The following is a 14,309-nucleotide window of genomic DNA, read 5'->3' as shown; positions in this document are numbered from 1 at the left end:
AATCTATTGACAACATGCGGTGTGGTGTGGGTCCTTAACCCAATGCCGCCCCCATACATAGTGATGGGGAACACGTGGGTTGTGCCCCTCAGAGAACTGACAGCTACCCAGCGCGAGTCAGACGAGAACGTAATGTCCTGAACACGAGCCGTGGTGTCTCCCCTGGAACATTGAGCGTGAATGGGTTAATTTTTCATTATCTCTATGAATAAACCTAAATCAAGTGTGTAGAGCAGCCCAAGAAAATCGAGTTTTTCTCCAGAGGTTTGATAGAGGGAACTGTAACTGCTAAGGTCTTATCGTCCCGAAATCGAAGAGAAAAGGAAGACAAGACAGGAGAAAGCATCGGGATAAAATCCGCCCCTGGTGGGAATCGAACCCGCGGTATAGCACTTGACAAGGCAGATGCGCTACTCTCCTGGCTACAATAACTTTAGTGATTTCACTAATACTTCTTCAGTCTTTAGAAGACCTGTTAAGCTAACAGCCTGTTAAGTTGAATTTGTTTTGGTTAGGCTGTTAGGGACCAACAAGATTGGTGAAACCCACCATAGACCTCTATCGAGCTCTCTTACCTGTGAAGTATATACAAATGATGAACGCTGGCATGAGAAGGTCCCGCCTTACTCGGTTCTATCCTGAACACATTGAACTTATGTCCTCGCTTCTCCGCTGTCAGGAGAGTCCCGAAATCGAAGAGAAAAGGAAGACAAGACAGGAGAAAGCATCGGGATAAAATCCGCCCCTGGTGGGAATCGAACCCGCGGTCTAACACTTGACAAGGCAGACCTGCTACTCTCCTGGCTACAATAACTTTAATGATTTCACTAATACTTCTTCAGTCTTTAGAAAGCCTGTCAAGTTGAATTTGTTTTGTTTAGGCTGTTAGGGACCAACAAGATTGGTGAAACCCACCATAGACCTTTATCGAACGATCTTACCTGTGAAGTATATACAAATGATGAACGCTAGCATGAGAAGGTCCCGCCTTACTCGGTTCTATCCTGAACACATTGAACTTATGTCCTCGCTTCTCCGCTGTTAGGAGAAGGAGTCCCGTGGGATCGAAACTGAGGGCCACTATGGGCGTGGTGTGGGCCACGAAATGAGAAACGATGGAGCCTTCCTTCTTGTTCTCACCGGACTTGCACTGAAAATAGATACGCATGGGAATTTATTGTTAAAAGAACGTAGCGACTTTTCAGTTTTAACTTTACATTTGCTTAATAAATTTTGGGCCCGAATCGGCCCTTTGGGAGCCCATACGGATCATTTTCTGAATGAGCTCGTTTTTTTCTTTTTCTTTAGCTAAAAGAACGTAGCGACTTTTCAGTTTTAACTTTACATTTGCTTAATAAATTTTGGGCCCGAATCGGCCCTTTGGGAGCCCATACGGACCATTTTCTGAATGAGCTCGTTTTTTTCTTTTTTCTTTAGGTTTGATAGAGAGAATGGTAACAAAGGAGGTTTAATCGTCCAGAAATCAAAGAGAGGAGGGCAAAGATAGAAAAAATCTCGGGAAAGAAGCCTTATCTGTCTAGGATAAAGATACTCCGGGCAGACACTGAATCACCCAGACTAAACTACATAAATAATAATGATAATAATAAAAACTGATAGGGTGCCTAAAGTTTTAGGAGACTCAGGGACCTTAGGGTGGGAAAACTCTATTATTGGGTTACTTCCCCTGATTTAGATGTTGGAATGCTATTTTAAAGTATCAATCTTCCTGATACAAGAGTACCGGAACCCAGTCACTCAATTGAGCTTCAAACACCCTAGTTTTTTCTCGGTGTAGGCTGACGAAACTCTAAAATTTATTAAACTACCAAGTAGTAATTCTAGGGTGCCTAAAGTTTTAGGAGACTCAGGGACCTTAGGGTGGGAAAACTCTATTATTGGGTTACTTCCCCTGATTTAGATGTTGGAATCCTATTTTAAAGTATCAATCTTCCTGATACAAGAGTTCCGGAACCCAGTCACTCGATTGAGCTTCCCAACACCCTAGTTTTTTCTCGGTGTAGGCTGACGAAACTCTAAAATTTATTGAACTACCAAGTAGTAATTCTCACCTCCATATCCAGCACAGTGACAATACCAGGGCACAGCCCATCCTGAGTGTTCGAATCGAAACTATTCACATGTCCCGTACCAGTCAGGCTGTTGGCCACAGTACCACTGAGCTCCCTCAGTCCTTTACCCAGAGACTTGGCAGCTTGTAGTACCGTAGCAGTGTAGCTTACAGAGCCTTCACCCTCGTAACCTCCGTATGAACGGCATAGCGATAGGAGACGACGGTCTGCGAATGCTAGCCATCTGGGGAGAAGAAAATGTTCTGTTAATAATGGCGGTTTTTATGCTGATTTATCTTCTTCTTAGCCTTTTCTTATTTAATTAGGGTTGGCGTTTCTATTCAGCACCTTCCAGTCAACTCTATTTTGAAGCCCTTTTTATTCTACTTAAATGGGACCAAAGGGTCTCAACTAGACTAGGACACGTTAGTCTGGCTGTGGGACTATAAACAGGGAGAAGAACAGGTAACCCTAACCAGCCTAGCGAGCTGGCAGTTCTTCAAAGGGTTCTCTCTGCTTTTAAAGACCAAACACAAGTCCTCACGATGGTTGACTGCGGTTCAAGACGAGTCAGCCAACTTAAAATGGCTTAGAGCTAGAGACCATCACCCCGGTGTATAGCAGATACAAAAAGACATCTTTTCTTTATTCTGCTATCGCCATTCGGCAAAAGCTGAAGCCACTAAAACAACAACAACAAAGAGTCTCAACAGGCTAACGACTAAAGTTCCAACCAGGCGGGAATCGAACCTACACTTTATTTTACAAGTTAGAGACGACGGTCTGCGAATGCTAGCCATCTGGGGAGAAGAAGAAAATGTTAGTTTATGGGTTGAACAACATTGTAAGTATACATTACATTGAAATGGGGGACTTTTCAAACGAAATTCCTGTGTGTGGAGTCAAGAATGTACGATCATTCTTCTTCTGCTTCTTCTTCTTCATCTTCGTCTTCCATTTTCTCCCCATTTTTTTTTTTTATGTGTAACTCTCAAGACACTACTAAGTGGTAGTTGTAAGGGTTTGATGGCAGAGATTGCCTTAGGCAATAATCACGCCCTATTGTAATTTTGTAATTATTTATTACAATAAAGAGTTATTATTATTATTTTTGTTTGGGAACCTATGTAGTCAGCTTGAAGGGTAGCGCGTCAGCCTGACTTGGACTCTTATCACCATTTTCAGTTGTGAAGTTCAATGCGCTAACCAGTAAACCACTGAAGATATTTTATTGCATCACTATTTTAACCTTGATTAAACACTGAAATTGTATTACTGTGGGTATTCTTTTTTTTCCAATTAAGCACTTTAACTCTGGAATACCAGGCCGTTCGCGTCGATTCATTATTTATTTTTAAACTTCATCTGAATAAGTTCATGCATTCTGTTTTTATTTCTTAGGATCTTCATTACCTGGATCCCAAGGATACAGGGTTACACTTAATCCCAGGACTAGGATAACATGTGGTGATGGTGAATTTATCCTCGAGACTGCTGGCGTCAAATATGGCTATCTTCTCAGAGAAGGTCACTATAATGCACTTCCTGTTGGCCAGGATCTCACACACTTCGTTCTTGAACTTGATGTGTTTTACCTGCGGGAGAGAAATGGCGATTTTTACAACATTAATCCTATGTTTTTTTCTTGTCCAAGTAGGAACCTGTTAGACACATATTTTCGTAGCAATGAAACAAATGGTACATTAAGCTCACGTATGTGGTGAGGCCAGGATCTCACACACTTCGTTCTTGAACTTGATGTGTTTTACCTGCGGGAGAGAAATGGCGATTTTTACAACATTAATCCTATGTTCTTTTTCTTCCCCAAGTAGGAACCTGTTAGACACATATTTTCGTAGCAATGAAACAAATGGTACAGCTCACGTATGTGGTGAGTGTCGTAGCATGTCCACCTCATAGTATGTCCCTCATAAGACGGACGAGAAAGGCTGTTGATTTTTTTTTTTTTTTTAGATACGAAACTCATGTGGTCTGTGTTGTAGCATATCCACCTCGTAGTATGTTAAACTTGAGACTTCTGGTTGGTTGTTTGTTTGTATTCTACTGGGTCAATCGACTTGAAACTTAGTTTCGAGTTTTGGGGGACAAATTGAAACTCAGATTCCCCACTTAATACACCTACTCTGTATGATACATGGTAGGTACATAAAATTGATAAAAAAAAAGAGTTGAATTTCTGAGTTCAATTGCTAATTTAATTCTGTGTTGTAGCATATCCACCTCGTAGTATGTTAAACTTGAGACTTCTGGTTGTTTGTTTGTATTCTACTGGGTCAATCGACTTGAAAGTTAGTTTCTTAGTTTCGGGTGACAAATTGAAACTCAGATTCCCCACTTAATACACCTACTATGTATGGTACAATTGGTACATGGTAGGTACATAAAATTAATAAAAAAAAAAGAGTTGAATTACTGAGTTCAATTGCTAATTTAACCCACAAAGGTTTCCCCCTCACTCACCTGTTCCCCCGTAGCGAGGGACAGGAACGTCACATTGTGAAAGGGAGGGGAAGGGCCACCGTTATCACACAACGCCACCAGGGGGCGTTTCAGTAGGTACAGGTCCCGGGCACACTGGTGAGACGAGACAGGAGGGGAGGGAGAGGGGAGGAATTGGAACGCCTTGACTATCCCCTGGTGCCAGGATAGAACCTCTTTCGCCTCCCCTGTAGAGTTGATGCTCCATGCCTGGAAAAGGAAATTGTGTTATCTTTTAGCTAAATACCCTTTACACGCCTTGACTATCCCCTGGTGCCAGGATAGAACCTCTTTCGCCTCTCCCGTAGAGTTGATGCTCCATGCCTGGAAAAGGAAATTGTGTTATTTTTTAGCTAAATACCCTTTAGGGATAAGTTTTACATTTCTTTTCTCTCCTTTTCTTTAAAGAAATTTGATAGAGGTAACATAACTGTAAAATGTAACAAGGGAAGTCTTATTGTACCGAAATGGAAGCGTAGAATACGTTAGGTATTGCCAGCCTAGTTAGCTTGGTTGGTAGCGCATCTGCCTTGTAAACGCTAGGCCGCGAGTTCGATTCCCTCCCGGGACGCATTTTATCCTGAACAGATAATGTTCGTTCTCAGAACGGCTGGCTTTCTTTCATTGTACCCTTTTTCTCTCTGCCATTTCGGGAATTCTCCTATCCTGTCTTCCTTCTCTCTTTGCTTTCGAAACGATAAGACCTCCCTAGTTAAGTACAGTTCCCTCTATTAAAAATTTTCATAAAAAAGATCTACCTATGGTTTGAAAAAAATAAAAACAATGGGATATTAGATGAATCATTATGATGACCAAGTTCGATTCAATTTACCTATGTAGCTTGTAGGTACATTATATCAACTTGATTTTAACATTGAGTTCTAACTGTTCAAAGATCTTTTATCAGGAACTTTGCTTGCCAAATTTTGGTCAATCTTGATTTTAACATCGATTTAAAAAGACCCTCTCCGCAAGCGTGCTTGCATACTGGCGCTACCTAGCGGACGAAAAAAACAACTGCGTAAAGTCTGACGTCACACATCTTTGAACTCTTTGATTAGAACGGAAAATAAAAATTGAATTTTCGACATTTTACAGTTGTTATTTTTTCGGAGTTTTGACCTCGGACTTGGATTTTTCACAACTTTTTACATAGGAATCGACCAATTTATAAATTTTACCCATTTGCAACTGCTCCATTACTTACACGACAGGTAGGAATTTTTCACGATGGTTGACTGCGGTTCAGGATGAGAAAATTAAACATGGCAAGAGACCCTCACCCTGCATGACAAATACACATTCGGCGAAAACTAAAGCCGCTAAAACGTAACATAAGAACTCACCTTTACACTAATCGAACTGTCATCGGCCGAGTGCTGTCTAGGACCCAGGCCCCCACCATGACTTCCATTTCTTTCATTGTACCCTTTTTCTCTCTGCCATTTCGGGAATTCTCCTATCCTGTCTTCCTTCTCTCTTTGCTTTCGAAACGATAAGAAAAAATTTTCATAAAAAAAGATCTACCTATGGTTTGAAAAAAATAAGAACAATGGATATTAAATGAATCATTATGATGACCAAGTTCGATTCAATTTACCTATGTAGCTTGTAGGTACATATATCAAATATATCATGTAGATTTTGTAAGTGCATATATCATGCACAACATAAGTATATTCGTGAACTAAAACTACATGATGTGAAATGCACATAACATGTACAATTTTACACATGTAAGTACATAGATGGACACATGTATTATATAAATACATAGACGAACATATAATGTAGGTAGATTGGATAGTTTTATGACTGCCACATGGAAAACTGTTGATACTATCAGTAGGTTTGGGAACTAGAGGACCACACGCTAGCTGTTTGTTCTCATAAACTTCAACCTAGCCAGAGGCTATAACAATCGATCATATGTTTAACACACTAGTTCATAATGCATCAATGAAGTTAAGCAACGTTGTGCATGGTTGATGTCTGGATGAGTGATATCATGCACAAAGGCAGCAACATTGCACTTCATGATTTGCGGATATCTACTTAATAAAAAAAGAGGTTACAAACCTTATCCATTCAAAATAAAATCCGCCCCAAGCGGGAATCGAACCCGCGACATTTAAAGGCAGATGCTCTACCTTCCAAGCTAACTATATAGGCTGACTAGTTTGATGTCAAAATGACAATATATAAAAAGTTCTTTAGTCCCCCAGATTGTATAACATTATTACCTGAACACCAGTGCTGTAAGCAAGCACAAGAATCAGAGGTGCTGACTCCACTTCAGGCCCTACATCACAGGGGACAAACTTGGCCCACAGTATCCTGTCACCCATCTTGGTCTCTGCTGGGAGCACATTGACATAGGCCTGTGGAACATGAGTGATTATTAGGTATTTAGTATTTTGTTTTTAGGATCCCTTAAACAAAACTCCATTGGATTTGAAGAAATCCTGAATTTCCTCAAAAAATCTACAAATTTTACATGGCCAATAAGTAGGTACCTATGTGTGTGTGTGTGTTTTTTTATCATTGGAGATCTCATGTTTCTAATATGATATTGCCCTGGGCTCATCTTTCATCATTGGGTAGCTAATTGCTTGGATGAGGATGGAGATATCACATATCACCAGGACAAAATTATACCAAATGGAAAATTTTGTTTTATCCAGATTTTGATTTGGTTTGACCTTACATACTTAAGTGATATACTTAAATCATAAAGTATAAAGTAGTGAGGGAAAGAAGAAAATTTTCAAGGTCCAATACTCTGGAAAGAGAACAAGTAGTAGGTACTTGAGAATATAGGTATTTACCTCCTGGATAAATCCAGTGACACTGTCGATAAGAGAAAGGTCCCCAACTGGTTGCGGTAACACAATATGTCCTTCTGCATGACTTTGTAGAATGTTGTACGATGCATCTGCAGACATTATCTGTACAATAAAATAAAAACAAAAAATAAATATCAATAAAATTAAATAGATTCAAAATATATAGGTACCTAAGCAATAGTTTTTTGCTATCTCATCAATTTTCATTGCCAAGGAGAGAGATGAGGCAATCCAAAAAGGGAGGAGTTAAAAAAAAAACCTAATGAATAATGGGTACCTATGTAACTCATAATAGGTTTAGCTACCTACTTACTTAGCATTAGTTGTAAAATAACCAACCAATATATTATGCAACATTTGACACCATCAGGAAAATTCAAGTGTGTAATGTACCTACCAACCTACTAGGTAGGTACTTATGCCTCAACATTTTTTTTTTTTTTTTTTTTTTTTTTTTTTTCAATGCCAAATCTCTAGGTAGAGATTTAATTACAGTACTGAATGGAAACACCTCATAACACAATTATTGTGTGCTTACTTATTTCAACATGTGTCACCCAAAATATAGGTATTACTGAAACATCGACTTGGCACAATGCCAGTGAATTTTACATTTAATCATGTTGTGAGTGTAGATTTGAAGATATTGTGAACTGATTGCACCACTTCACCCCACTTGATGGATAGGTATCTGTATCTATGAGCATAGATAGGTATAGGTATCTATGTGCAGAGACATATGCCAAAAGTTTTTTTTTTTTTTTTTTTAAAAATAAGATTCACAACCGGTGCACCGGCTAGAGTCCACCGGTTGATGTAACACTGGTGGATAAAAAAACTCAATTTTTATAATTAAAAAAAATTGGATTTTTTACTTGCCCAATCTTAATGTTATAGCTTTAATTTTTTTATAAAACTTGTTGAAAGCTTGAAAATAAACAAAAAAGTGCGTCACCCACAAAAAAAGTGCGTCACCAATCAAATCAACCAGCTCGAGGAGGTGGTGGATCTCAAGAGCTAAACATTTCATCTGGTGGACAGTCACAATCAACTGTTTAGTAAAAAAAAAACTTTTATTTTGTCATCTGGTACACCCAATTGATCAACCGTGCACCGGTTGTTAATTTTTTTTTAAAAAAAAAAAAAAAAAAAAAAAAAACTTTTGGATGATATATTTTGATTTTGGGAATTTTGGGAACTGTCCTCTCAAGACACTTAGCACCCGAAATTCCAAGCTCCAAACCCCAAAAAAACTTTAACTTGGCTGGGCATTGAATCTAGACCTCTGGATTACAAAACCGACTTGGACACTAATGCTGCTTTTGTCTTCTTATCTCTCTGGTAATTTACTTAAATATGATTGTGTTACCAAAACCTAATACTTACTCCTTGTCTATGTTGTACATCTCCTTTGTTAAACTAATGACTTCATTTCTTTGTGAGATTATCGGATAAGCCATAGCAAACCCGATAAGTATGTGTACTCAATTAGATAAGGGAGTGATGGTGGATATGAGGCTTATTTTGAGACAATGACTAATGTCCTTAGCCAACAGAAAATAAACAATGTATTTCTTCTCGACACACTCAATACCTACTTAGGTACTTGAAAATCATTAAGATCTCTGTATTTTTCTAAGTATTGATTCATCTCCTAGCTCTACAGATAAGTAGTATAATCTTGACAAGTTCTTCAAAGGAACATATGAAAAGAAAATGCACAATAAAATTACCTTTAGGATTCTTCTCAAAATTCTTCAAATTTAACAGCCAACCCCAATTTTCTTTCTCAACCCCCTATTTTAAAAAATAACCAAAGGTATAATTTAAAAAAAAAATAGTTAATGCTATTGTAAACCACTCTTTCTCAACCCCCTATTTTAAAAAATAACCAAAGGTATAATTTAAAAAAAAAATAGTTAATGCTATTGTAAACCACTAGGTAGGTAGGTAATTATTTACGATACTTAGAAAATGAATCTTTGACTTACCATTTTACAATGGATATTCCAGCAAATAGGTGGTTACCTATTACCATTCCATTGATCTTGGACTAAATTAGAAAGGGCTAGAGCTAGAACGATTACCCAGGAGAACAAAAACTACTTTGCCTTGGACAAAGCTTACAAAGTTCTCTGAACAAGAGAGACTGTTATCAAAGCTAGGCACTAGGCAGATGCCTTAGCTCTCTTTGTTTCTACTGACTATCTCGTAACACTTCTCTTAATCAAGAAAGTGTTTCTGTTAATTATAATCTAGGTGTTTGTAAATTAAAATTAATACACAATTTGTAAAACATAAAACACTAACCTTGGAAGGTATAAAAGTAGAGTAGAGAGAAGAAGCTGTCAAAAGAGCTTGGATTACAAAAATTAGAAATCTACTATATTACAAACATGACGAAATCCTTTTGAGTAATTAAATTATGTACAAATTAGCAGTATTTACACAATCGAATTAAAATTAATCATTTTTAAAGTAAAACGACAAACTTTTTATCTATCTCTATCAGAAATCTATTGTTTTTTCGTTTTTTGTTTGTAAAAAAATTAAATAAAAATTTCTGCAAACAATACGGATCAGCTGATTTAACAGCTGTTTGATCTTCCTCTCAGGTGATAAAATCAGCTGATTTTAGAAGTTTGAATTTTTTATGACGCAGTATTTTATGTTGCGCTTTCATTTTTGATAATGTACTGTGGGATAGTATTTTCTTGTGTTTTAAGGCGTATTTTACTTCTCTTTTTTACAAGCCGAAATTCTACTGGCAAGTTGTGAGCGCTAGTTCGCAGGTTCGATTAGCGCCTGGGGCGCACTTTATCCTAGAATTCTTAGATAAAAGGTTCGATCTCAGAAAGCCGTTTCCTTTCTCTCCTTTCAAAAGTAGGCCCTTTTAGATATAGACACATGGCTGCCCGCCTTTTATCTCCCCTCAGGGATATCTTCCTTTTCATTTTCCATTACCTACCCCCTTTTAGGCTCTCTGTTTTTCGTTCTTCCGGGCTCTTAAATCCAAGGGTCCGGGAGGAATCCCCTTCCCTCTCTCAGAGGCCGTATTTATGTCTAATAATTAATAATTGAAAATAATGTAAGAAATAATTCAACAACAGGCCAATAATCAATAATATTAATTCAAGAACTTTCTTCTTGTAGATAATATAACTTTTTATTTCGTCTTCAAAATCTACAATACAATAATAGTCTGTGCAAAATATTCAATATAAAAATTGTATCAAAAAATTTTCAGAAATATTTAAACATAATTTGGCTTGAATTTGACACACCAATTTCGGTATTTCGAATGAATCAACAAAAGGAACAAAGGGTAAAAAACAAAATCATAAAAATTACCTATAAAATAGGTCGATTGACAATAATTGATAGAAATAATACAATAAATACAGGCAATGTACCTACACGTCATAAGAATCTATTTTACAATTTTTACAGGGAAAGTAGGTAGGTACCTACTATTATACAAACCTACCAAGGTAGGTACCTACCTGCCTATACAAAAAAGTATACCTATCTACAAAGATAGCTGATGGCTACCTACCATATCTTGGAACTACGTACCTAAATTCTAGGCCAAAAACATACCTAAGTTCAATTTATTTAGGATGGAAAACACTCTTTTAGATTTTTAAGATTCTTTTGCTGAATACCTACGTAGGTACCATAAAGTACCTAGGTAGGTATCTACCATAACGTCCTTTACTATAGGTCAGCATAGTTTGCCCCTATTACCTACTTACCTAGGTATAGGTACCTATATCTAGTTTTCTATTTATCTATGTTAGATTTGTAATCCTACGGTCATAATAATGTATTTTCTGCATGAAACTTAATATCAAATGTAAAGAAATTGACTGATGCAGATTTCCATATTATTTGTGGTTGATAACATGCATACGCTATGTTCATTGAACATAAATAACCAAACATTGGCACAGTGGTGAAGTCATAGGCAAACATGTAAACAATCTTATGTTTATAATTTTACATGATAGGAACATGATTACCTATGTATCGATATGGAAAACATGGCTCAATAATTGAAATAACAAGAAAGTATATCGAGATTTTGTACATATAAAAATTGACTTATGTCAGCATAAGTCACTAGACCGTACGTAGGTGGTTGAAAACATTCCAACTCAAAAGTCAAAAGTGATAGGTACAATATGGCAAGAACAGAAGAACAAAAGAAGAACTGAGAAAATATCTCACAGGAGAAAGAGAGTACCAACCTACCTAGATAATTAAGAACTGTTTTTCAAATTTTTAAATTTGAAAAATTTCCTTACGTATCACAAGGCTGTTTCTAAGGTGGGACTAATGGGGAGTTTAGGTGAGTCTGAGGGGACAGGGGTCTTGGGTGTTGCTGCAAAGGCTTTCATCTGTTCACTCACTAAGGCACTTGACTTGGGTATGGATAAATCCGAGCTGGAATCTACACTAGAGTTTCGAGATCCTGTATTGTTCACTTTGGCTAGTGTGGGTTTGACTTCAATGTTGTTAAAGTCTAGTCTGGTACGTACAGTGGACACACTGGCACTACTATCGCTGCTAACTGCCTCGTCTAGCTCGCTACTATTATGTATACTTGAGCTGAGAGAACTGTTAGACCGAGTCACAAACTTCTTCCTAGGGGTTGGAGTTCTTTCCTTCAGCCTGTCTGCCGCTGAAATATTCTTAGCTTTCAGTCTTTCAGCGGCAGAGACCTTGTTACTTGTCGATGCTGAACTCCAACCAACTTTACTCAATAGGTTTTTGAACTCTAGCCGAGATGTTTGTTTGATTTTGTCGGGGATTTTTGAGATCTCTTGGATTTTGTTTCGTCCATAGTTGACAGATTTGGACTGGACGGAATTCCTGATGAATCGAGACAGACTATGTTGTGTATTGTTGATCAGGTCTGGCTCGGAGGATTTCGTCTGCTCAGAATGATTGGTCACATCAGGGGAGGATGTGTTACCCGAGGAGTCATGGGACTTGGAACGAGATTCAATGTAACCTTCACTCTGCGAGTGCTTTAGTTGAGGACTAGGAGATTTACGAAGATTAGAAGTAGGGGTAAGAGGTTTCCTTCCTCTGAAGTTATCACTGCTCGCTGAGGGTGCCAGGGGTTTGCGCGTTGGCGACATATAAGGTGGTGGACCCTTGTATAGAGGTGACTGCGGTCTCTGAACAGAATTACCATTGGGGATTTTCCGAGTAGGGGAGAGGGTTCGTTGAGAATTGGCATAGATCCTATCAGCGACGGATTCGATAGGGGAAGTGGGTCTACTCTGAGCGTTAGGGAACAGTCGTTCAGTGGCGGAGGGAGATAGAGGACGTTGTGTTGGTCATTTGTGAACTACATACCAAATTTCAAGTCTTTAGCTCATACCGTTCCCGAGATATTGTTAAACTAGACCGAAAACCGCCAAAAAGCAGTAAAATGCCGCCAACCAATGCACCGATCTTAACAAAAAGTTCCGATTGTTAAATTACACCGAAAACCGCCAAAAAGCGGTAAAATGCCGCCAAGCGTTGCATCGGTCTTAACCAAAAGTTTCGTGTCGCATTCTCACATTTGAAAGATACATACCAAATTTCAAGTCTAGCTCTTACCGTTCTCGAGATATTTTGTTTAGAGACAGACAGACACACACACGGACCAATGGCTGAAACTTTGGATTAGGCTCTAGGACTCGAGATATTTTGTTTACAGACAGACACACACACACACGGACCAATGGCTGAAACTTTCGATTTAGGCTCTAGGGAGCTCAAAACGTGTTTTGGCATCAAAAACTGACCATCGAAAATTTGACCCGATTACATTACTTTCCTTCCTATAGGATTTTGGCATTAAAAACTGACCATCGAAAATTTGACCCGATTACATTACTTTCCTTCCTATAGGATAAGGAAAGTAAAAAATGGTGTTTTGGATTATTATTCTGAAATCCAATTTTATTTAGTGTAAGAGGCCCTGATAACTTTGGGGGGGCTTAAGCCTCCCAAGCCCCCCCCTATCGCCGCCTATGAACAAGTGCAACATCAAAGATACAGAGATTGAATCTATCATTGACAAAACAGTGGATGGTCTCTTTTCCGTATTTGCCACTCTAGGTATGACCTTTCAGCATTCGTATAAGTAGTGCCTTATTCAGACTGTCAACTTAGAACAAGGTGCTCCATTATACTAATGATGGATTTCACCAACGACTTAATGAGAGATTTAACTAATCGAAGAATTTTTAATCATCCAAAAAGGATATTTTAATAAGATAAAAAGGAGTTTTTAATGATCCAAAAAGGAGGAGTTTTTAAAAACTCCTGTTTGAATCATTAACAACTCCTTTTTCTATCATTGAAAATTCTCATGCAAGGAGTTCTCGCATTCTGATTGGTTCTTTCATTTTGGGTCGATGACTCCTTGCTGCCATATTCAAATGGATAAGGTATAGTTAAATCTCTCATTAAGTCGTTGGTGAAATCCACCATAACTGTTTCCACTTTCGGGAACTTTGTCCTTTCTCCCGGGATGTTCGAGTTGTCTGAGGGACACAACTTCGAGTTGTGTGAGGGACACAACAGGAATTAGGGGGGGATATCAAGATATTTACAACTAGATGAAGGATTTTAAGCGAGTGGAAATACTGTGGGTAAACATGATCGAGCTTGCCAGCCAGAGTGTTGAAGATGAAAAAGGTTCGGCCATATTGTAATTTATTTGGTACAATTTATTTTTCATAAAATACATAATACAATGAGAATAAATACCTATAACGAAAGATAATAAGTATTATTTATACATACTTACTAAAAAAAAACCTTTTTTATTATTGCCTTTTTTTAAATTTAATCAGGGTGTTTAATTTGTAAAATGTACTCCCCATAA

The 14,309-nt window shown here is 38.0% G+C and overlaps 2 protein-coding genes across 2 annotated transcripts in view; both read right to left on the bottom strand.

Annotated features, from left to right (window-relative positions):
* Positions 1 to 9,941, bottom strand: part of LOC103524477 (breast carcinoma-amplified sequence 3 homolog) — a gene marked incomplete at its 3' end in the record, with an annotated part of 24,648 nt that extends 14,707 nt beyond the window's left edge. The window contains 8 exon segments of the mRNA XM_026819880.1: positions 1 to 162; positions 942 to 1,150; positions 2,073 to 2,316; positions 3,486 to 3,667; positions 4,554 to 4,781; positions 6,815 to 6,952; positions 7,400 to 7,519; positions 9,728 to 9,941. Coding sequence (XP_026675681.1) covers positions 1 to 162; positions 942 to 1,150; positions 2,073 to 2,316; positions 3,486 to 3,667; positions 4,554 to 4,781; positions 6,815 to 6,952; positions 7,400 to 7,516 — 1,280 coding nt within the window.
* Positions 9,942 to 10,532: 591 nt separating this feature from the next.
* Positions 10,533 to 12,766, bottom strand: LOC103524466 (mucin-2; the record flags this gene model as incomplete). The annotated part of the gene is given in 1 exon segment (XM_008489483.3): positions 10,533 to 12,766. A coding segment is annotated over 1 exon segment (1,039 nt), but the record flags the coding sequence as incomplete, so codon positions are not given.
* Between the last annotated feature and the right edge of the window lie 1,543 nt (positions 12,767 to 14,309).

Source organism: Diaphorina citri, unplaced genomic scaffold, assembly GCF_000475195.1.
Source record: "Diaphorina citri unplaced genomic scaffold, Diaci psyllid genome assembly version 1.1 scaffold100, whole genome shotgun sequence".
Classification (NCBI taxonomy): domain Eukaryota; kingdom Metazoa; phylum Arthropoda; class Insecta; order Hemiptera; family Psyllidae; genus Diaphorina; species Diaphorina citri.
The sequence above is the reverse complement of the archived record's forward strand: the minus strand, read 5'-3'. Positions and strand labels throughout refer to the sequence as shown.